At 38.1% G+C, this 26,065-nt stretch overlaps 1 protein-coding gene across 4 annotated transcripts in view; it reads right to left on the bottom strand.

The window, feature by feature from the left end:
- Astn2 (astrotactin 2) overlaps positions 1 to 26,065 on the bottom strand; it is a 1,041,512-nt gene that overhangs the window by 579,878 nt on the left and 435,569 nt on the right. For all 4 annotated transcript variants that reach the window (XM_026782391.1, XM_013348224.2, XM_026782390.1 and 1 more), the window contains one exon: positions 12,563 to 12,730. In XM_026782391.1, the coding sequence (XP_026638192.1) occupies positions 12,563 to 12,730 (168 nt within the window). The remainder of the gene's footprint in view (positions 1 to 12,562; positions 12,731 to 26,065) is intronic.

Raw genomic sequence — 26,065 nt, 5'->3', positions numbered from 1 at the left:
TTTTTTCCTAAATATATGAATATAGAAAATGTCTTCGGGTTTCCAAACAATAGGGTTGTTAGTTTTAAACTCTTTTTTTTCACAGCTTAATGTTGAGATTAATCAGCATGGCCATGTTTCAATAAAACTTCATTTATACTAAATATCATTTAGTCAGTGGGATATAGTTTGCAGACTCTGCAATGCCATGGTGAATCCCATTGTGTAACACAGTGCCTCCAATGGTATTGTTGTTAGAAAAACATTTTCAATGAAAGGAAATGTGTACCAAAATACAGTTCTGGTAATTTATTCTTCCACAGTGCTAAGTAAACTTGCTGCAGCAGTGGCACTGCTATATATCCAAGTTCTCCTACATGGCAGTCACTGGCCACATGTGGCTATGCAGCATCTCAAACATGGAAATAGAGTCAATGGGCTGAATCTTTAATGAGTTTGCATTTTAATTTAAGTACGATTTATGTCTACTAGACATTACCACCACACAGTGGAGCTCTATCAGAATCATTCTCCTGACTCCTGACACATCTTGTCATCTTTTCTCACTACTTTAGCAGTTTTTTGTTAGGGCCAGAGTCATGGTAACTGAGCTTTTCTTTGGGATCCCATGATGTTTGTTTCATTCAGTTCATGTTTTTATCACAGCTGTTATAATAAAGTTTGCTTTGGTTTACACTCAAGGCTTATGTGCTAAGTGCTTAATGCACTTTATCTAGCTTAATCCTCACAATAAGCCTCCAAGGGCTGTTTATCTTATTACTTCTGTTTCACTGGAAGGAAAAACAGGAGTACAGGAAGGGTCCCCAAAGCATCCAAGTACTGTAGATGAGAGTAGAGGGGGCTAAGATTTGACTCCTGGAAAAGTAGAAGTACAGCACACATTCTAGACTATAACACCTACATTAAATGTGGAAACTTGTATTGGAACCAGTTTCCTAGGTATCTGAGCTGTATGTTCTCGACTATCAAGAGTTCCTGGTCATCTTTGTTCAATAACCACTAAAGCCAGAGATCAGCAGAACATTTATTTTCCACAAGAATTTTAATGTAGCCAGGCAGAAAGATTCATGGTATTTATATATCATGCAATCCTTCAGACAGCTAGTAAGTAAATATGGAATGATACAAAGAAATGCATAATTCTAACTTGTAACTGCATTTGATAACATAGACTTGTGGTTCAGAGAAAAATCCCTGATGACAGACTTTGGAATAAACTCCAGACTCTACCACTTCAGAAGTGACTTCAATAAAAAATTAATTACATGTAATTTAATATCTTCATATGTAAAATGATGCTAACAATGCATCCTTATATCAATATAAATACATACATTTTTTACATCTAATATTTCTGAAATGAAACTTCAGCTAATAGTTTCTATTACACTTTGGTGATTTTTAACAACTTTTTTTTAATTTATTTATTTATTGAGGATTTCTGCCTCCTCCCCGCCACCGCCTCCCATTTCCCTCCCCCTCCCCCGATTAAGTCCCTCTCCCTCATCAGCTTGAAGAGCCATCAGGGTTCCCTGACCTGTGGGAAGTCCAAGGACCACCCACCTCCATCCAGGTTTAGTAAGTTGAGCATCCAAACAGCCCAGGCCCCCCCAAAGCCAGCACGTGCAGTAGGATCAAAAACCCATTGCCCTTGTTCTTGAGTTCTCTGTAGTCCTCATTGTCCGCTATGTTCAGCGAGTCCGGTTTTATCCCATGCTTTTTCAGACTCAGGCCAGCTGGCCTTGGTGAATTCCCGAAAGAACATCCCCATTGTCTCAGAATGTGGGTGTACCCCTCGCGGTCCTGAGTTCCTTGCTCATGCTCCCCCTCCTTCTGCTCCTGATTTGGACCTTGAGATTTCTGTCCGGTGCTCCAATTTGGGTCTCTGTCTCTGTCTCCTTTCATCGCCTGATGAAGGTTAATATTCAGGGGGATGCCTATATGTTTGTCTTTGGATTCACCTTCTTATTTAGCTTCTCTAGGATTGCAAATTATAAGCTCACTGTCCTTTAATTATGGCTAGAAACCAAATATGAGTGAGTACATCCCATGTTCCTCTTTTTGGGTCTGGCTTTTTAACAACTTTTTAAATGGATATAATACCAGTATATACATTTAGTTTTGGTTTGACTACAGTTTGATTGTATGATTGTATCTGCATGATAGAGCAATTAAGATATTAAGTGAGATAGCTATGAAGGACTTAGAAGAGGCTAACATGCCTGGTTACTTCTACCTCAGTGTGCATGTTCATATGCTTACTAAGAAAGAAAAATGGAGTGCTAAAGTACAGAACCCAAAATGAATAACCTAGGCTAGAAGGGTGCTTCTTTGAGGCTAGGCCATTTAAGGTGAAATGCAAAGGATAATGAGGATGAAGGAACTAAAGAAGAGCACATAAAAAGCAAAGCTGATGAAAAGCACACAGGTCATGCAGAGAGAATAGCACCTTGACAGCCCCCATCATATTAATGAGCAGAAATGACCCAGCATTAGAAGGTAGGGGGTAATTGTCTATCACAAGCATGGATTAACCACTGTCACCTATTTCCAAACTTTTGTTCGTAAACCCTTGGCTATAAGTTCTACCAATATATTTAGATGACAGGTTTTACTATTTTAAGTATCAGGGCATAAACAATTGTCAGCAGAGGAATAAAATATTTGATATACTTGGATAAAATTAAATGCTATCTAATTTAAATGTTGAAAGATTGTATATGTATCATCACTCCTTTTGTCCCTTCGAAATGGCTGTCAGAGATAGTGCAGGCCGCCTTCTTATTTGCCACTTTGCAATGTGAGACTTAACACCTTTCACAATATCTTTCAAGTTCACGGCAACATTGTCTTGACTTTCAGTGACACTGGAAAGTTCTCTATAAGGAAAAACTTTTACAGTTCCTTTTGTGGAACACTGTAACCTTCTTGTCCTCAATTTTTGAACAGTCAAGCTTGTTGTGGGCTGTTGCAGCTTCTCTAAAATTTCATGACCTCACCTTTGACCCAGATCACCCTTTTTATAACAGACCACAATCCTCTTGCACAACTTAACATTCACAATGCTTTCAACCCAAATATAGTAAAAGAACCAAGTAGAAATATAACATAATTTCTCTACAGTTCACCAATGTTGTAAGAGATCTATCTCCTAGTTCTATCTCTTCATTCCTCACTTGTTCTTAATCCAATTTGGTCCTTTTATTTTTTTTAACTTGATTTGTTCTGTAAGGTTTTGTCCAAAGGACTCATTCACGTCTACCTCTGAGAATTCTCTGCAAATACTAACTGAAGTGAAAATGCTATCATGTCTTTATCTTTTTTTTCATTGTTAAACAAATTCTTTTGCACAACACTTTATCAAAAATGGTAGTTTGTCATTCAGTCTTGATGAAATTCCGATAGTGATGTTAAGCAAATATATAAATAAGCCATCTAAAAATAGAGATTTGTATATGGAAAATGAAAGTAATAACCATTTGGAAGTATACGTATGAGGATTGATATAATGATATGAAGTCTCACAACGGTGCTCTCACAAATTCTGACATTGTCACTTTAGTATTTGTGTATCTCATGGTGGCTCACCAACACTTACCATTGATTTTCTTAACTGTGTGTCTGTCCATTGTCTACCACGCCATCTGCCATACCCAAATAACGAACCTGAACCAAATGAATTGATCTGAAGAGATAAAAAGGCCTTTATACCAATTCATTTAATTACATGTAAACAAAATAATTGTGGCAGTTATTTTAAAGCTTTTGTTGAAAATGATTTTAAAAACTTGTTACAATATTTGCACACCTAAAAAAGTTAACAATAATCACTAATTTATGCTTTTAACAGATTGTGTTTGATCAAGGATCTAATGATGCTCAGCAACAAAGAATGGTGAGTTGGAGAGCATTATATATTCTGAGGATAAGAGAGATGCTTCATGGAGAATTAGCCAATGGACTATTTCTAAACTCCAGGACAGATCTGCCTTTATTTGAGTTCAGGGGAAAACTGGACATGCCCTGAAGAAGGACGCTTATAAGAAATCTCACACTATCTCAGAATTGAGAAATAGATGGTTATTTATTTAGGGGTAGACTCACAAATAAGAATCCTCTGCTGGAATGGAGAACAGAAACCAAATCCTACAGCCAGAAAAGAGACCAGATGCATGCTCTAAATGGGCATAGATAGTATAAGAGGCCTCACTAAAGTGAGTGGGTAGCTATTGTCTATAGGATTTCCTACAACAATGCCCACCTTATGTCAAGTGATTTCCAGAAGAAATTTAGTTTGATATGTTTCTAGTAAAGGCAGACATGCTTTAGCCACAGTATCTTCAGCAACACCGCACCAAGTGCTCTCCATGGTGCTGACACCTAATTTATCATCTAAGTCTGACCAAACCAACATAATCCTCTAGCAACTGAAACTTGATTTCCACCCCTTCTAACTATTAAAATATCTGCCCATCCATCTATTAGATGATTTGTTCATACATTCTAGATTTTTAAAAAAATGTAGGTTCAGGAACTCTTTCATTTTGATACAGCAAGTAATAAGGAGAATAAAAGCCAAGTATTTTTTAAAAAATACAGTCTCTTTATCCTCAGTCTGTATCAAAAGTTACTATCCGCAATTATGTCATAGCTATTTAACTGTGCATGTCACATACACATCTTTCCACATCAATATGTCTTCTATAAAACCTACACATCTCAATGCCACCATCACCTTTAAATCAGGAACATTCTTCATCTTTGAAAAGTCTTGTTCTTTACAGTTTTATAAAGTCCTTTGATGTCCTTTGAACTTTATTAACATATGGCTCAAAAAATAATCTAAACACTCTATAGAAACACATTATATTCTCATTTAACATGCTATTTCAAATGAGAAGTAGCTATTGAAGACATGAAAATAAACTAGATGTGATGGTGGAATATGAGTAAAATTCATCTCAATTGTGCAAAGAAAATTCCATTTTCCATAAATGCCATATATAAATTGTTTTAATCACACTTATTCTTTAAGTTATTAGTGATCAGAAGGTCATAGAAACAAGAATGCCAAATTGAAAAGTATTTAGGAATTATTTAGTATTATAATTTGCATCATGCCACTAATTTATCGAGTGAAAATGGCAAAGTTGCTGGGCCTTTGATTTCCCAATTCTCCTCACTAGATCAGATGACATGATGTCTAGGGACTGTTATTGCATTAAAATACATTCCCACTCAATGCTTTGCTAAAGACAAAAACTCTAAAGTTCATAGTGTACAGCATAGTCAAGGGCAAGTAACAAATCTGTGTCAAGGAACAACATTATGATTTGGAATCTGTGATGTGTTTCAATGTGGGTGATTCAAAACTATATAAGGATTAAGTATAAGGCCAATGTATAAGGATATCTATCTTATTTTAAGTTTCCCTTTTATAATGTATGCTAACTTGAGAAGGTAAGCTAATCTCTTGTTTTGTTCCTTTATAATCTAATGCTTTTTATGAAACTAAGTATTTCATGAAGATATTATAAAGAACTCATTACAAAAAATAAGAGTAACATAAATGAGTGCTCTCGTTCATCAGGTACTTCATTACTTCATAGCTAAGTTTTATTTTTCTTCTTTCTTAATGCATGATAAACATTAGGAATTATCCTCATATTTTATAGTTACAATGAAAGGAATCCTTTATAGGCTAAGTGATTGAGCCACAACTCTACAAATAGACAAAGAAGTCAAGATCTAGAGCAGGTTCTGACTCAGGCGTACAGTACAATTCTACTCTGGTTTTCCAAATGCTTGAACAGACTGGCTAACCAGATGAGAAGAATCACTATATGACTATAAATAATTAGTATTCTGCAGTTACTTGGCCTATTAGTTAGTTTTTATATATTTTATATATAAAATTAAACATTTCACATAGATACAGAATTTCAGCAAAGTTGTCCCATCACAACGCATTACCAATAAGAATGCTCTTGAGTGTTGAAACTTACTCTTCTCAACTGTCTAGCTGTGGCCTTGGGTTGCCTTCTGTTTTCAGACAGATGAAGAGTAAGAACTCTCTATTATGGAAAGGAGTACAATGCCATGCTTTGGTGATATGTTCAGATCTAGAAAAAGCATTTCATTATCTCAGTACTTGCTTAGTCTCTTTGCATCCCACCCAGTGTTATGGGAGTAAATGTTTACTGATTGTCTTTTTTAAGAAAATAAAGCTTTAGCTTGTGGTGTTTACCAGATTTTTTGATTTAAATATAGTCAGACTATTCAACTTCCAGGACCATCATGTGATATCATTGAACAACAGTTGGGAATATTTGCTAACAGTGACTTTCATGAGCATACATGAACTGTTTCCAGTGCACCTAGCTTCCCACTCCATGGTCATTCTGTAAGAGGTACTATCTGTTAAAATTCCTGGAGCTTGGCAATATCATTCAGCTAGGAAAATATATTCTTCTCTCTCTCTCTCTCTCTCTCTCTCTCTCTCTCTCTCTCTCTCTCTCTCTCTCTCTCTCTCTCTCTCCTTCTCTCTATCTCTCTATCTCTTCTCACACACACACTCATTCTCTACATATAGCATCTTTCTCATTATGTCTGCTCTCTCTGTCACTTGAAAGGAATGGTCCTTCTTATCAAGATTTGAATATAAACTCTGAGACATGATGTCCAAAGTTTGCCTCCATGATGACTTTGCTCATATCCATGAACTGATTCACAGAAGGCGGTGGTTCTTTAGTTTCCAAATTATGACCATATTATTATTTTTATTGAGAATCTACCCCCAAACCCATTTCTAATTCTTTTTCTCTCCCTCTACACACTTATTCTTCCAACTTTTCTGCTCTCTTTCTTAAACACTTCACACTCTGTGTGTATACAGCTTGTTTAAAGGAAGCTATGCTACTTCTTCTAGATCTAAAAGAGAACATTCACAAGGCTTGGGGAGTGGTTTAATTCTTTCTTAGGTACTCCAAAATTGTCATTCTTGATGGATTTCAGTTAATTGAGTAGTCAGTCCAGAAGTTCTTTTGGAAAGTTAGACGTCCATGAATGGTTGAGGTTAAATATGGGAATAACTTTCCCTATTTCAGTGTCTAATCACCTTACTGAAACCTGGTGTTTATTTTTAAAATATTAAGTACTTCAATAATGTAATTAATTATCAATCAAATTTGAAGTGCTAGGCCTAAGACTAAGGACTTTACACATCCTAGTCATATGATCCGCCATTGAGCTACATATCCAGGCAGGATAAGCATCTTATGAGTCTGTTTCATATTATTTGCCCAATTTGTACCCTGTTTCTTCTTTATTACCTTGTCTCCACTTACATCCAGGATATTTCTAGATGCTAGACCACTGTACTATTCTGTACTCTCTGTGTCTTTATACACCTTCTTCTTCCTATTTTAATGCTGAGCTCTCTGCTAAGCACTCTCCTTATGCACAATCCCCAGTGATTCTCCAAGACTGAACTAAAAGGTTGTCTTTCTCCCAATACCTGCCCTGAAATTCTGTATCCAATACATTTCTCACTATTCTCCAGGAAGGAAGCACTTACTTAATACATTTTTCTTGATTTATGGCACACTATGTTTTTTATAATAGCTATATTATCATATTCTTTTTATCCCTTTAAGAATGTAAAATCCACAAAGAAAAGATCACTATCCAATATATCTGTGATTTCCCATTGCCCCTAACACAGAGACTAATAAAATGAGGAATTAAGGAATTCTTGCTTGAATTGATTCTAATGAATCAATTTTGTGGATTTGAGTCAAAGCTCACAAAAGTATATTTAGTTCTCATTTTTGACTTCTCACTTACAGATACTCCTATCTCTTTATACCTTAAGTGGTTTGAGTGGTTTATAAAAGAGATTATTTTGCTCGCCATTGGGCTAGGAAGGATACAGGGATAAACTACACAAAAGCTCTCAACCTATGAGCTTAAGTTGTAGGAGGTAGGGCAAATCTTTAAACAATAACTGAATTTTAACTTTACTGTAATCAAAGAACTCTAATAATTTATAGAACTTATTTATTCTACTGAGGGAAAAAAGAGGCAATTAAGTGAGTAAGTTTTCAGAAGGTTGATGATTAAAGAATGGACAACGCTTCAGCTGGCAAGAGTACCTTCTGTCATGACAGGAGACACCGAAAGGGATGGAGCAGATGGAGGAGGAAAACCCGCGAGTGAGAGAGTGAGTGTGTGTAGTGAAAACAATATAAAGAATCACTCTCAGGGATTTGGTGGCATGGGAAGATGAGGACAGATAATCCTGGTTAATGTGAATGGGTCCTGGATAGTTTTTGTTGAGCCAGTTTTCTAAACCTTGAAAGCACTTATTATGAATTCTTATCTAGGCAGATGTGGAGAAAAGATTGTAATAGTTGTATGTGAGTGTTTCTAGAAGGCTTTTTCCTCTTATTGAATATCAGGCACCACACTGAACTTTAATGACAGATTGAGGGAAAACACATCTTGACTCCTATCCTCATCCCCTCACAAAATTAACACACTGGTAATAGAAATGCCCAATCTGAGCAATGACCAAGCACAACAACAACAATGGCGTATGAAAGCATCAAAGAATATAACCACAGGGAACAGGTATCTTTCATTAGTTCTCAATCAGGAAAGTGCTCATAAAAAAATGATAAGAAATGTGTTTTGACTGAATGTGAATTGAGAAAAATGGTGCCCTTAGTGTCCCAGTAAAAGAAGAAAGCTGTTTAAAATGACCAAAAAAAAAAAAAATTGAGAAAGGGATGGGAGAATGTGAGGGTCAGGCATGTTCAATGAACTGCATGAAGATGAGCAGATAGACACCAGCATGCTTCTGTCAAAAAGACCTCGTCAGTGAATATGGCAGCCGAGACTGTTGCTGTGCAAGCTGAGCATGAGAAGGCAATTGAGGATGAGCAATGACTGCAACCTTTCCACTTCAGTATAGTGAGTGATCAGAAGCATCCACAACTGCCAGTCATGGGCTTGGAACACAGAATCCTAAGCTCCATTTCTGTTGTCTCCAAGAGCTTGAAAATAACTAGGTTAGGACACAGGACTCTGGGAATAAATCCTAGCTCTGTCATCAGCTGGCCAGGATCTTGATCTTGTCATTGGTCTTTTACATTAGTACTCACATCCATAAAGCTGAGATGGTCTTCTGGGTTCTACCCATGGTTCCAGCTCTAGGACGTGTGTGTGTGTGTGTGTGTGTGTGTGTGTGTGTGTGTGTGTGTGTGTGTACACATATGTAAGTGTGTGTGCACATATCCATGCATGTGTGTGTATTTTCAGGGGGGAAGGGGAGAGGAAAACTCATTTGTATGATAGTAACTTACAACCTATTATTGTTGTTATTATTTTATTATTTTAGCCATTTATTGTTTTATAATTTTATGGGTGGATATAACAAATCTTTGTCAATTTCAACCCCATACGCTCCCTTTAACTCTTGTGGTATTCTCTACCACTTTCAAACTTCCTGAGTTTTCTTATGAACTCACTGAGTCCACTTAGTGCTGTCAGGACGTGCATGGATGTAGTGCCATCCACTGGGGCAAGAGCAGCCTATCAGGAGTTTCAGTCAAAGAATATGATCGGATCCTCCTCCAGTTTCAATTGTCTGAAGAGACTGTGTAGGAAGTTCAGTGATATTCCAGAGTGTACCTGGTAGAACCATGGAAAGGCTGTGAAAGGGAGTCTCAACAGCTCTTGACTAGACTAAGGGAGACAGATTCAAAGTCAGATCCTGGTCCTACTCTGAAGAGATTCAATAGTTCGCCTGCTGAAAGCCTCTCCTCACTTTCAGAGTTCTTTCCTAGCCTTGGCTTTCTGTTTTCCTATTTGTAGATGACAGGAACTATTATGAATTGAACAGCATTAATAAATGGTTCCTTCTTTGTGTATGAAGTTGTTGATTTGAGTAAGACAACATCACTAAGGTTTGGATTACATCTAGATGCTGTTGAATAAAAATTTCTATCTCTGTTCGGAGTTTCTCTTTGAGTCTTGGACTTGTAGTAAATTCTTATTCTCTTATTTTGGTTTCCATTTTGAACATTAGTGCACACCTTTTCTTTCCTTTTTCATTCCCTCACTTTGACAGTTTGCAGCCATTAGTCTCCTGCTTCCTCAGTATGATGGATCCAGATATCTGACAGATACACAGTTATCACGGATGCCAGGGATGACCTGGTAAAGGCAGCTTCTTTGGCACTAGACATAGCATGCTGCACCCACATGGCTCAAGAAGTATGCAGAGATAAGAACCTGGACTATCTTCTCCACTAGCAGACTGAGTTCGTTGTCTGTCTTCTGACCAGTTGCTTTAAATAATTAAAATATTTAATGATGAATTAAATATGCACTGTGATTGCCTAACCCTAGTATGTCTGCATATCATTTGTAATAAGGGAAGCCAGGAGGATGACAATCACAACACATTAGTCTCCTTACTCATAATGTCTATTCAGTAAGTCTTAAAATTCATTTCCTGTTTGATGGTGTAAAGAATTTGTACACAACTCCAAGAAAAATCTGGAACAACCCCAAACTGTGTTTTCCTTAAGACTGTAGGAAAACAAAAGGTTGAGACCAATGATGAGGCAGGCAGGAACTCGACATGGATTAGACAAGAGCCACAAGATAGGAGTGGGCATCTGTCAGCATAAGTAAGTTTCTTGTATGAGATATTTCAGCATCATTCTATCAATTAAATGAAGTGGAGAAGGCATACTGCAAAGGGGCCACCCATCTTTCTTTCCTCAGTAGCACAGAACTGCTGCGTTCTTTCTCCACTTCTGTGTGATATGCAGCTGTTTTTTTGAACTAATATCACAACCCTGCTCTTTACACCTCTCACCCAGCCCTGACCCTCTCACGGCATGCCTGCCTCCAGAAGTGATGACTTGATTTGTCTCTCCATTCAGACTGGAAAATTTGTGATCATCTTTGCCTGTGCTCCATTTCTCACATCCTATATCTAATAACACAGGCTGCCAAGCCTATACTGAAGTCGTCCGGCATCTGTTAATATCTCACCATTCCCTTCCTTTGTCTCAGGGTCTAAGCCATTACCAACTCTTGCTTAGATTACAGCGCTAGCATGTTTTAACATTTCGGACCTGATTCTTCACACAGAAGCCAGAGTGGACCGGTTAAATTATGGATCAGAGTTCATACTCACATGCTCTTTGCTCAGAAATATTCAAAGACATTTCCATTTGTCTGAAGCTCCACATCGTCCTAATATAAGGTCTGAACTGCCTTTGCCCCAAATGTGCACTTCAGACCGTACTTGCTACTCCTTCCTTCTCCTCTAGGTGTCTTGGCATTCCTACCACTGTCCATTAAAAGACAAATGTATGAGTTCCTGTTGCAGAGAATTGATGTATGCAGGGCTTTCTATTTCGAAAACTCTACAAGAGTGACATGGTTTCATATGTTCCCATCGCCAGGTACTTGTTCAAATAACACCTTCCTGAAGAGCCTTTCTATCTACAGTGACAATCCCTCCCCCTCCTCCAAGGCTGTCATTGCATAGGCTTTGACGTCTACTGTCTATTATCTATCAACTATCTGTCTCTATGTAATGTATGTAAGTTTGTTTATTACAATATTTTCCAAAAGAACTTTCTAAAGATCCTTTATACAGGTTGTTTAAGACAGTGGTCTTTAGTCATACAGAGTCCTGGAGTACTTGAAATTTGGCTAATGTGACTGAAGATATGAATACTTAATGTTATTTTATTTCAATTAATTTAAAATAAATAAGCATATATACCTTTGGCTACCATATGAGGCTGTGCATATATGGTGTTCTTTCCACAGACACTCACATACAGATTACATTAGTCAGGGAATTTGCTTAAAAACCATGCTGTAAGAAATTCCTGCTAATTAGATGTACAAATGAATACATGGAGAAATTCTCTATATTATTATTAGATTTTAAATTTTAGGTTTATTTCATAAATGATCATACAGAGAAATGAGTTTACTTTGGTATTTTTATATGTATGTCACTCTACTCTGCTTTTATTCATGCCCTCTGCCCACTTTTATTGTCTCCCTTTCTTCCCCCACACCCATCTACTTCACCCTTCTTATAACCTGCTGTATAGTCTATTATTTATTCTTTATTTGTTTAAACTTAAAAGAAAACATGTATGTTAGGAATTCTTTTCTTTTGCTAATAGTTAAAGATACAGTAGTAGCTTGCTGAAGAATATGGATTTAAAGGAACACAGGACATGAACTTAGCAGTGTCTGATGGCATTTAGACATTCAGTCTTGCTGAGTTTGCGCTGGATGCCCTAGGAGTTCTTTTCCAACTCTGAGCTTTCGTGGTTTTCTAAGAATTTCCTCTTTACCAGGAAATAGCAGTACATGGTTTAAACAATTGACTGGACTGACTGACCTTTACATCGAATCCCTTGTCAGTGGCTCAGCAATCTCTTATTTCTTAAGTGGAATGAATGCAGACTCTCCTTAAGTCCACAACACCTTTATCTCAAGTCCCACACTCATGACTTACCAGTTTCTGGGTCACAGAGCTGTTCACAGGCATCTGTTGTCCTCTGTCCACAGAGATCTCTCACCCATGGGGAGGTGGCATTGATCTGGTAGTACAGGGACAGCTTGGCAGGATTGAGCCAGTCAGAGATATCCAGGTAGCTTCCTTCACTCACCACAAAGCTGCTCCCTGTGGGTGAACAGAAAGCAACAGCTACTTTCTCCTCAATTTCAGAGTCATTGCTTGTGCTAAAGGAACAAAGAAACAAATAATCCACTCTCAGTTGTTACAACACACTTAGCTAAGAACAGTTGAAGGACCTTTACCCTGTGTCATTAAAGGGTCAAGAGTCAACATGACCTAGTTCATCCAAGTGGTTAAAAGTGTGTCCTTAGGACTGGGTGTAGGTCCAGACATCACCATTTATAGAACACTGACTTTGTGAAAGTCACTTAGTTACTCTGGTCTTGGCTGCTGCATCTGCAAATAAAAATGTTAATGAGAGCCCCTCAACTGTGAGAATGAAGTAGATTGATGTAAGGTATGTAGACAGTACCTGATAGGTTCTAGTAAAAATGATTAAATGTTAAATTTTCAAAAGGAAGAATGACCATCCTTGTTACCCAGGCATCCCTTTGGAAAAGAGTGCGCCAATGCTCTACAGAGCTAAGCGGGTAATATCTACATGCAAGAGAAGAAACAAGGAATCAAGGCCTTTCCCCCTAGTGTGTGCTATATTTTCTGTTATTGCTTTTGTAGTACTGTGATTCAAAATAAGGGTCTCACAAATGTACTTGGTGCATGCTCTACCTCTGAGCTCTACTCTCAACCCAACTTAAAGGGAGAATTATAAGACAGAAATATAGACAGTTGTAGACAAAGAAATAGAGGAATTTTCAAGGAAATTCCTAGAACCTTTAAGGAAAGATACCACATATGAGCATGTCCCTATATGTACACACACACACACACACACACACACACACACCTTGATACTGAATTTAGTGCCATACTCCTATAATCCCAGAACTCAGAAGATGGAAGGTAGTAAGCTCCAAGCCAGTAAGATCTACACAATGGTTTTCAGGTCAGCCAGAGATGCAGAGGAAGACCATGTCTCAAAAAGCAGCAAACAAACAAGCAAATGAGCTTGATGCTTGGAATTTGGTGAGTACAGGAAGAGAAGCAGGTAAGGGCCGGCATCAAGAGGCCATGGCAATCTCCACTAGAATGGTAGCTATGAATCACTTCCAGTTAGAGCTTTACTCATGGGCCTAAAAGACAGAAGAGGCTTACATTTAAGCTTTTATTATAACCAACCCATTTTCCAATGAATACTTAAAGATGTTCATAGAAACTTATGTAGGTCAAAAAAGCCTCAAGCTTTATAATCTATGAATTGAAATATTTCTCACTAATTCATAAGATATATCACACATACATATTCATATATGCATGCACATACCATACATTATCTTTTTAAATGTAATTATTGTATAATTATACAGTGTTTGATTATATATATTCTATACAAATTCACATATGCTCATATATACATCCAATTGGAGGAGGCAAGAAGATTCCTCAGATTGGCTACAATAATATTATAAATGATTATGTGTGTGTGTGTGTGTGTGTGTGTGTGTGTGTGTGTGAAACAATCACACAAAGCAAAGGTTAAGCTTCACAGAGTAAAAAAGTATGAGTCTGAATAGGCCTAAATAGACTTGAAGAGTAGCTCTGAACTTGTGGTAGATCTATCAACCTGCATCACAGCGAACAGAAAATTATGTTCTAAAATTAGCATAACTAAGCATTCCTACCCTGTTTGCTTCTCTTTACCACACCAGAAAACAACAACACCAACAGAAAATCTAGTTTTTCCCAGGGAAGTAATTCAGTTTTTCCCAGGGAAGAGTATTTCAGTTTCTAAGCATCCTTTGCATCAAACAGGGGCTTCTGTCAGATCATATCAGACACTGTTCTTGACCTATGATTAAGCTAATATTGGATCAGATCATCTGCTGTAGTCCAGTGAAAAATGGTCAGAGAGATGAGGTCACATCAATCCATGTCTGGCTGTCTAAGTGTCTGAAGCCAGGAACTAATGCTTCCATTCTCTAACTCACACAGACACAGACTGTTCATCGTTCTATAGAAGGAGTTGCTATGTAAAGGCACAGGAGGCGACACGATTTTCAGTGTGAATGCCAGAGGCATCCATGTGAAACAGCAGGAGTAGATGAGCGGCATCAAGCTGATATAAGGAAATGACCCCTTTTGAAGTTGGCCCTAAAGTCCTTGGCAGCTAAAGGAAAAAAAATTGAGTCTGTTGGATTTCATATTTCAAAATTTTGGCAAGGAAATCTATGCAAACGTATTTGCAAAGCCACGTTTTCCCTACTGGAACAAAGCCCAAACAGAAACGTGTCTCATGGGTCCTTGAGCAAGGCACTACACATCAGAATCAACTGCAGAGTTTTCTTTCAAAAAGCACAGTCATGCTGTTTACATGGATAATTCTTGTATTTATTTCCACTAAAGACTGAGGTATGGATATTGAACTCTGTCCCAAGGCTGAGCTTGGTTAATTCAGCTGCTTTAGAAAAGCTTCATAGTGCTGTGATAATGAGAGCAGCCAGCAAGATGTGAGTTCAGATCTTCATGTTGTTACTTCATAGATGTATAACCTTGAGCAAGAAAGCAACTCCCCACCCCAGTTACCACACATGAACAGCATGGATAGACAACCCCCCTAGATGCTGTTATAAAGGTTACATAAGACAATATATCTGCCTTGGGTAAGGACTATCTAAAGGAATACTCAGAGGGAGAGACTGTCATGGGAAAAGGGCATGGAGGGAGAAATTGCCATGGAGATGCAGAAAGAGCGCTTTAGAGATTGCAATGAACACTCTGACGGTAGATGGTCCTTCATACTGGTTCCAAATCAAGATAAGTCCTTGTACCATCACATCGCTCAGAGTGGGACTATAGGCTGTTTCTGAGGAGCAGAAATAACCTTAGGTGAAACAGTCCTTCATAATGGAGGATGTTAATGCAAGAAACAGTCAGTTGAGAGGGTCCAGACATGAACACCCTGCAATTGGGAGAGTGAGCATGGCACCACTTAATGGAGAGAAGGATACGACGTCACAAATTCCCTAATGCAGATAAAGTGCTGGGCGCTTTATGAAATAGACTCATGGCAGCAATTTTCATTATTATTTGGCTTTCTTATGAACTTCAAAGCTCTACACACAATATCAACAGATATTAGAAATATAATTGGACTAGAAAACAGGTATAATAGACTACTTGTATTTGAAGGCTGAGCCTTTTAGACATAACTGGGTCATGATGATAGAGTTATTATAATTGGGATTAGTGCTCTTATTGAAGACTTAGAAAACTGTTTTAAACACTGAGGAAGGATAGCCCAAGTGAACCAGGAGGTCGACTATTACCTGACACCATCCTGACACCATCCTGATCTTGAACTCTCCAGACTCCAGAACCTTCAGAAATACACATGTACTGTTTGTAAGGCACGGGCTCTCTGGTATTCTGCCTAAGCATCATAAATGGACTAAGTTAGTAGCTTATCTTTCACATCATTGAAATGGTATATTACCAAGATGGACAGGCACTCTGATGGCAAAGGGAAGCTACTATCCTTTGAGTGTTATGAGAGATACATTATGTTACATATTCTACTCACAATAGTCTGGTGGGATAGTCATTTTCCTTTTTCATAGAAGACTATAGGAGACACAGAAAAAAAACTGATCTGAACAATCTGCCTAATTCCCCGGGGGCAGGAGTGGACATGGCAAGAAGAGTTTTCATTCTCTAAAGCTGTGACCGTCCCATATCCCAGGGTGGTATTTTGAGAAACAGGAACATTGGTAGGGTTGTCTTCTGTGGTCCTTTCACTCTTCCTCCAGCAGGCTGGACATTCACTTTGATGACTGCAGCATAGATAGTGCCAGAGGCACCTCCTCCTCTGGTGGACTATGAATTCTTAGAAGGAACATATGCGGAGTCATTAGCCTTTATCAATCCACTTCTGAGCAAAATACTTGCCACATCTTCAAGGTTTAGCAAATGTTAAAGTAAATTAATGAAATCAATTTCCGTGTCTAACTACAGTGACCTTCAACTCACTTCTTCCTGGGATTATGAAGTAGACAGGCCATCTAACTGGCCAAGCTTAATTTTATTTGCACTCCATGAAACCTAGACAATAAGGTTAGCACTTTAAGAATCTCAACACTTTCAAACTAAAAAAACTGAACTTCACTTTCATGGCTATTTTGAGAAGAGACTCACTTTAATGGACTTGAGATATGGATGAGTAAAATAGAGAGCAGAGCAAAGAGGCTCTGCGTGAAGGAGCAAGGAGGTGTAAAGACCATGCTGTATCAGAAATGGTGAAAGAAAGACGTCCATGCTAAAGTTTAGTGTGCTAATTTGTTCAGCACTTAGTAAAGCCTTCTGCATGTAAAAATGTTTTCCTAGAAATTGAAACATGTGTTGTAGCCATTGAAGATATTATGAGCTAAATAATGTAGAGCAAATACACGCCAAAGTGCATGCCCTACAAACCATAGGGTGGGGAGGATTATTTGAAAAGCTGGTTTCTCCTTTTGAAAGAGCAAGGAAGCTTGGAAAGCAAACCTTGAGAATTGGCGTTTAACTTAAGTTTAGAAGCAAAGATATAACAAAAGAGGTTAAAACTGCAAAGTATAAAGAGAAGGTGCTTGGGTAGTACACGGAAATTTACCCAGTAGAGCTGAAAGCCTTACCTGTCTCATACATCCCAATCCTTGCCATACTTATGACAGAATTGTATCTAGTGTGAACTTACACACGCTATGTCATTCATTCATTCATCTGTAATTCTGGATATAAACTGGGTAGCAAGCCCTGTACCAGACTCTAACTGAACAATACAGCATGTGAGAATAGCAAGGATGGTGATAAGACCTAGAATTCCGAGGAAAGCCTGTGTGCCCGTGCTTCTTTCCCCTTTACTTCATATTCTATCTATTCATCATTTCTCAAATGCAAAGGCCATGCTTTGTTTAACTCACGATCTTTATAGCTCATAGTGTGTGATGGAGGTTCAGAAGATATTTGGATATAAGCAGAGAATCTGAGAAAAAAATACAAGGCAGAGTTAGGAGGGTGGATGCACTAGTAAGTTAAATGAGTGTCAAACAGCTCTCTGAATAAATTGCCACATTTCTATGGGAATGAAAACTACATCACAAGGAAATAAAAATGTGTTATTCCTTGTTTCTCATTTTCCCCATATTTTTCTCTGGATGTCTGTCTTATTTTCTTGGCTTTAGATTAAAAGCCCTCCCTCCTTTATTGGGCAATGTAAGATTCCTCCTGAGATACTCATTTAGATCCTCCCAGAGAGCAATGACTCTTAAGTGAATCTCTGCCAAAATCTCAACTTCAAAATGTCATGTTTCCTTATTTTTAAATATATATATATGCATATATATATACACACATACATATATATTCATTTTTCTCCCACAGCCTTGTGGGAATATACATCATCTAATTAGCCAAATGGATTTTCAGTTCAGCCCAATCATTCCCTTATCTAGAATCTGAAGCCTTGTGTTGCTGAGGGGACTGCACGGGCACTGAGGTCCTCATTAACTCTGATCTTCAATTACACTGATTATAAGCCTGCTTCTGTAATTGTGCAGAATAGATCAGGGGTGAGAGGGGAAGCTCAGGCTATTCCATAATGTTCTCTGAAAAGCCAGAGGCACAGCATCCCCCAAAAGAAAGTGAAAGCTCCAGATGAGAACTAAAAATCCCATAGAAGTAGGTATCACCAGACAATTTTTGTCTTTTTTTCCAAATTTCTTTCATTACACTGTTCACCATTAGTCAGAACAATGATGCCATGGATAAAAGACTTCAAAACAAGGATCTGGCTGCACTGGTGAATGGCCAGCTGATGCTCTCCACAAGCAAAGTGCAGGAAGGATTTTGTTCCCACGCATTCAGTTCTCTCTGTTTCCTCTCTTTGGTTGTTAGATGATGAGAAGCACTTTCCCTCCTGTCACACCATCACAGAGCCTTTCCTGGGGGTAGGAGGATGTTGAAACACAGAAGCAGAAATGAGAACCACTTCTATTATTAGCCCAGCGGGTAAGTGAAGCACATGTCCACTCTGGCCTCTGTCCTAGTTTACAGAGCCGTAAGTCATCTTGGCTACACTCTACTATCCATTGAAAAGTGGATACATAAAGTTGGTGATCAAACAAAAAACCTGAGGGCTTTTAAAGCAGAAGCAAAGCCAACCTAGGTGGTTGGGAGCAATTGGTCTCTGAGAACAGCATCTTTATTGTGGGCCTGTTTCCAAACAAGGCTCTCAGCCACTTATCTCTGTGTCTTTTCTTCTACCTCCATCTTTCCCTTTTATCTCATCTTAGGCCACTTAATTTTTGTTTACCTTGGGTCAAGGTCAACCTTCTCACAATCACCTACATGCTCTCTATCTGTAATGGGATGGGATGTGTCCTCTTCAAGTTTATTTGGTACAGGTCTAGCATGCATTGACTCAAAAATATGACTGACTGCATTTGAAGTCATGGTCTTTAAAAAAGGCAGAGTTAAAAGGGAATATCTCTATGTGCAATTCTGATTATTAACCTTTATTTAATACCATGAACCCTAGGGATAACTTCTCAGAATAAGGCTTGAAATGTATACAATAAAACATGTAAAATGACAAAGTCAATAACTGAAATTCAAATGCATAGAGTTCTAAACATAAACCTTAGTTTCAGTTAAGCCATTTTCATTGATTCCTTTAGAAGTCCAATCTGGTTCCAAACACTCCAGCATCACTGGACAGACAGAGGATGTGGTATGTAGGTTATAAAATATACCATGGGAATAAGATGAAAATGTTAAAAAGATGGAAGCTGAGAAGACTCTGAAAATGCCCAATGGCTATTTTAAAGAACCTTTTATGGAAAACAGAATTGTTAGGCTCTTCACAAAATAGAAATTTGTTTAAATTTGGAATAATCTTGGAAATAATATAATAGATGAGAAATTTATGATGATATGAGAATCATACATGACATCTAAAAGAATTTCCAAAACCCTTTTCTTTTTTATTCCTAAGGAGTTTACTGATTACCCTCCCCCACACAAACCATCTCTTACATTCTAATCCCACAAGTACATTGTATATCCACTATTGCACTTTATTTATGGTTTACTTTTACAATGCACAGGGGGGTGTATTTTATTGCCCTCAAACCCATTTTTCACTCCTTTGGGGAAGTGACAATCCTCACTGAAAGATGCACACTATTCTTTAATAGGCAATCAAACCTAAGACAAAAAGCAGGAAAGAAAATGCTCCTGATCCCATGAGGATTGATCAAGTACCATCATGTGTTACATAACGATCAACAAGAAACCTCGTATATACCAGTGGTTCCCTAAAATTACAGTAGAGCTGACAATTCCTCCTGCCTCTCGAAACTGCAATTATACAAGAGATGCATGACTCATTTGTCTGGTGTCATGTTGGTGGTCATTTAAAGTGTAGTTATACAATGATATGTGATACATAATACTTAACGAGGCTACTAAACATAAATGCTCCTGTATTATCTATTTATTATTCTTTATTTTTTATCGTTTTTAGAGTTTTCATCATCATAGTATTATAAGAATGCAATTTCCTATAAAATATTCTATTGGGTGACATACCAGCAGTCTGCACATACATCTCATTTTTTTCACATCTCTTGATTATATTGTTATATATTCTATATACATTACATATTGTTTTCTCCTACGTTTAATTTAGTCTTACAGTGCTTTGCTTACCATGGCCATATGAGCAACACTATATATCATACACACAGCCCAAGTATGCAGGAAGTGGTGCCACATAGCTCTGTCCAAGCCTACATTATGATACTTGTGCCGTGACTCAGTATGTATCCCCATTATTAAGAAGTACATGGCGAGAACTACCCTAGAACTCTGTGTACAGCTGGCTTTCCAAAGGCCACACTACTTGAACATGTCAGGACTAGAAGAGATCCTAAGTGGTGTGACCTCAAGGTCACAGTTGTTGGAGAGTACACACTGACCAGCAAACGCAGGTCCTGTGTAGTTGAATGCCAAAATCACAAAGCTACAACTCACGACTCCTACCTTTCCAGAAGGAGAGGACCATATCACAGGAGAATTTCTTAAGAGCTCATCACTAGGGACCAGAGAAAAATAAACATGGACATGGGAAGGCCCATGGGGAATGTAGTGTCCCACATATGGAAAAGAGTTGCTTCTAAATAAATAGTTTTATTACTTTCCCCAAACTCAGTAAATGTAAGTTTTTATAAAGTGGCACGTGGAATTCCTGTGGGCATTGCCTTTTTTTTTTTTTTTTTTTTAAAAATAGCATTTTCTGTATTCCCCATCTCAAACTGTGATCAAAGTCTGGCTAAAAACAGATTGTCACAGAATTCTACCTGCTTTTATTTGCCCTTGGTCTTGCTTCAAGTTGAGTTAGGGGTATTTGGGGGTCTGAACAAAAGCTGTTTGAAGTCTCGCTATTTCAAAAGAGCATTTCCCCCAAGGTACACGACAATTTGGTACCAAGCTAGGTTAAAGAAAAAGAACAAAATCAGAAAATGCTTCCTTTATTTTTTTAACTTATTTAAATTTCTAAGGAAATAATTTTGGTGCAAGCCAGAAAGTAGCTACTTACTATTAATTCTTTTTTTTTCTTTTCTAGATTTACATCTCAACTTTACAAAAAATTGATGAAACAAATCCAATATCAGATTTACTTTGACTTAATACCAATGGTTCTTAATTTTTTAATTAAATGTATTCATTTATTGTGGGGAATACACATACTAATGCATGCAAATACAAGCCTGAGGAAGCTTTCCAGCATGGGTTCTCTCCTTCCAAAATGTAAATACCAGGATCATACTTGGGTTCTCAGGCTTGGTGGAAAGTGTTTTTACCCAATGAGGCATGCCGTGGGCCCAGGCTCTGGAAGGAACATATTAACATTTGCTCCCATTCACATACATTCTTTGTTTTGACTTTTGTAACAGAGAAATATCTTTTCCTTCCTGTTAGCTGGTCAAGCATGACATGAATATAAAAATGGAACTTGGATAGGAGCTTTGTCAGAAGCAAAGAGGGCACCTCAAAACCCAGTCTAGCCTGTTTCTGGGTTACCATAGGAAGAATCAGTCTGGAACCCTTACTCATTTTCTTGCCTTCATTTTTGAAATACAGATCACAAAGCCTCCAATGTTATTAAGTAAAATTCATGTGAATTACCCATGAATAGTGTAGTCTCTGGTTAGAGATTTACAGTGAGCCATTCTTGGGAAATCTGCATAGTTAGCAATGTATTTCTGCATGTAATTTAATCTCTACCCATACATATAAAGTATATGATTTTGTCTATATGTCCTGGAATAGTTGCATATTTATCTGTCCACACAGTGTGCTTAGTAATTGTATTTTGTGTAGACAGTGACTCCTGAATTTGTGTAATGGGGTAGTCCTGCCTGTAGCTTCATTTTAAAACATCACCTTGCTCACACCCATCATTCATTTCCCCTAGGCTATCTATACCACATCCTGGCAACTACTCCTCTTGCTTTCACGAACTTATCTAAGGTGACTTAGACAGGAGGGGAGTGAAGACATGCTGTAGGAGTGACAGATCCCAAGAAAGATGCCTGCTAGAAATCAGGATCCGCACATTTGGAAGAAAAACATTCCAAAAAATGTGGGGCTGCAGTGTGAATCGTGATGCAAATAAGAACTGAGTGTACACCCTTGAATGGCTCTGCATCTGCCCCCTAGCACCGTTCCTTGTCCTTTCTTTCCCTCGTCTCTCGAGTCTGTTGCTGCCCTCATCTATGAGATGTGCTTCTCTTTGCTCCTCCCAAGGAGCCTGCACACATATCAAGGGCTGTTTTCAGCAAAGGTAGCTCACAACTGTGAGCACTAAGAATAACCACATTAGCAATTCCTGCCCTGATCTGTTTCATTACTACACCATCAGTTCAAGCCACCCAACCAAGTTAGACCCAGGCACGTGCCTGCTTTTCTGTCTCTCACTTAATGCTTATGCGTGGTTGTGTGTGTGTGTGTGTTGCTGCTCTTGCCTTCTACACTCTTCTTTCATCCTGGAAGAGTTTCAGACAAAAAAAGCACCGGCCTTGAAATCAGCAGACTGGGACCCAAACTGAATTGAAGTCCCATCAGCTCACCATTTGAGTGTCTCTAGAAAGTGCTTCCTATCTCTTTTCTCAGCCTCTTCTAAAAGATAGTGAAGCCATTTACTATGTATCACCTGCATTCATGTTACGGATTGTGTGTACCTGACTCTCTGAATGCTTTTATTAGATGAAATTTTGTACTGCCATTGATGCTGTTCTTTAAATGACCTGAGAACTATTATTAGAGGGAAGGATTATTTGTATTCCCATTCTACAGGCAAAGAAATTGAGGCTTATGTACATATGTACATATCCTGAAACACACAGCTACATGACTGAAGAATAGAAATTAGAATGTACTCTGTATTAAAAATAGTTATGTTCAATACTATTAGGCTGTCCCCTATTCTCACTTCACAAGGAGCTGTTCACACTACAATGCATTTCTTATCTTATATTGGGTATGTCAATGTTCACCTCTGGTTCATTCTCTAGGTACTATACTTTTGAAGATGATGACTGAAACATAAATTATAGTACGTTAGAATGAATGGAGAGGCATTGTGTTACATAACATTTTAATTTAATATACATGTCTAAAGACATGTAGTACTTCCAAAAGATATATTCTGGAAACTGGACACATTTCAAATTAGTGTGGAGACTTAATATAATCATTTTATGATACCACAAAAGATTACATAAGGCAAAGCTTCTAAAAATCAGAGGCTTCAACAGTCATGTTGATGGAGCAGCTTTTACTGTCTGGCACAGATAGAACAGCTGCTTAAAGATGTAATATTGGTACCTCGGGTGGTGTAATAAAAGAGATGAGCAGCGTATTCACTCTGTAGCATCCTTAGCAATTAGCCGTTCACCTAGGTAATGTTGCTATGATTCTAGAAGCTTAAAAAAGGGAAAGGGTAAAGTTTTTAAATGTAGATCAAACAGAAGACTCAAGAAGGTCTTCGGGTGGCTGAGATTCCTGTTTCAAGTATGTGATGTGAAGAATGATTTCATTCTTTCTGTTCTCAGTGCAGCGCGAAAGAGTATCTCTGCAGTCATCAGTACTGATGAACTGCAATCCTGCCATTTACTGTTCAGTTCCCTCTGTCCACTGCCTGACTTGGTGAGCCTTGAGGCTCCTCTTCTGCAAAATGGGACAGCTGCAAGTAGCACACCCTTCTGTGCATGATGTCATCCTGGGATGATTGTGATTTGTGAGAAAGGTAATAGTATTTAGGGTCTTATTGCAGCATTGAGACAATCACTAATACAATAGCAATTTAGAATGCATGCATGTGTATGTAGTGAAAATTCAGAAAGGATATATATCAAAATGTCATCAACTCATCAGAGAGGCAATAGAATTGGGAAAGAGGATATGTTTAATATTGGATCTCTGGCTAATGTTAATATCACTGTTGTATAATAATGTAATTATAACGAGCTACACTGTCCTGTTTGGTAGATGGGACGGAATAAAGAGTAAAATTGGTATCAAGTTGTAACATTGAGTCAATCACATGGTTTAGTAGCCAGGAAGAATGGTTTTTTAAAATTTCTTCTTAAATTTTTTTCAGTTGCTAGAAATATATCCCCAGACTGCCGGCATAATAAAGAGAAGGGAGCCCTGTCAGGCCTCAGGGACTATTGGTACATCTCCTTCCACCCACGGACAATTTTCAGATTCTCATTTTCTTGTGTTTGTCCACACATTCTGGAATATGCTCTCTGTCTTCGCTGGCCTATCTACAGGCTACCTCTTCCTATAACCTACAAGTGACTCATTGTGATTGTGAATTCTGATTGTCAATTTGGCAGAATGCCCTAGTGGACAAACCTCTGAACCTGTCTATGGAGGAGTTTCTAGATTAAGTCAATTAGGGTGGGGAGTTGCACCCATGGACTGGCATCCTGGATGCAGCATAAAGGAAAAGGCCGTCTGAGTGTGGGCATCCACCTTTCTGTTTCCTGACACTGACTGCAATGTGACCAGATCCCTGGAGACCCTGTCTCCATGTCTTCTGTGCTATGAAAGAACGTGCCCATAGTGAGCATAAATAAACCTTCCTTTCCTTAAATTGCTTTGTTCCAGCAAGCAGACATTTCATTTAATAAACTTTGTCCTTTCCCTGATGGCCAGACATGAGCATCTTTCTATTTACTGTAGTTCATTTCCAGAGAATCTGAATTCAGCACATACTCACTGAGCCTGCCCCATGAGACAAGATGTAGGCCTGCTGGGGCTTCATCTATAAGAACAGAATCATCTTTCTGCAGGAAAACCAGAACCAACACATGCTGAATGGACATCTTTTATCTTGTTTATTGACTTGACCAGCAATCAGTAAAATATTCTGTATGAATGTTTGAATGGCAAATTGCACTTTCAGCTTACTCTCTGAAAATCACTGTCTTAAATGTCATAAAATGGAGGTGAAAGAGGCAAACTGCATAGTTCCCATCCTGCATTCTTGTACCTTAGTACACAATACCAAACTTTGCCCTCCAGAAAGAGCTACCCAAGGTTCTGTAGTCATTTAGAGCTCTTGCATATCTGTATACCACCAGCACAACTATGAACAAGGGTTCTGAAGGAGGAAAGAAGCTGCGGTGTGTATCAAGCAAAATGTGTGTGTGTGTGTACAATCTATATATGTATAATTATGTAAGTATATACCTGTGTATGTGTATATGTGTCTATATGTAAGTGTGTATGTGTGAATATATGTGTTAATGTTTAGTAGTAGAAAATGAAGAGAGCAGGTCATAATCTTAGAGAATTCCTGTCCTCTGCCAAGAACAAAAGGTAAGCAAGGCTTCAGAAATAGAAAGTGGACTGATGTGTTCTCATCCAGTTAACAGTGTAACATGGTTTTAGCTAAACTAGGAGAGTTCCACGACATTTGTATATAGTTATGCTTTTATTCTTTCGAGTTTAATTGCCTATTCTGGGTGTTAAGAGTCTTAAGGAATACCTGGTTCAGTAGCCAGGCCTCGATTTCTGTTTCCATATCAAACCCTATGGTACATTACACGATCTACCCAACAGCAATGGTCATGATGGAGGCCACATGAAAGAACGAATAAAGTTCAGTCAGTCTCATTTTTTTATGGAAAACCAATGGATGCGTTCTCTTTCCCACTGTTAAATTCATTTAGATGATGAAGCCCTACTGTGTTTTTAAAGTGAGAAGAAAAAAATTCAGGGCAGGAATGAAAAAAAGCAGAGATATAGAATGAGACAGTCAGTATGCATATTATG

The sequence above is a fragment of the Microtus ochrogaster genome, chromosome 10 (assembly GCF_000317375.1).
Source record: "Microtus ochrogaster isolate Prairie Vole_2 chromosome 10, MicOch1.0, whole genome shotgun sequence".
NCBI lineage: Eukaryota > Metazoa > Chordata > Mammalia > Rodentia > Cricetidae > Microtus > Microtus ochrogaster.
Note: the sequence above shows the minus strand (reverse complement) of the source record. Positions and strands in the feature narration are given on the sequence as shown.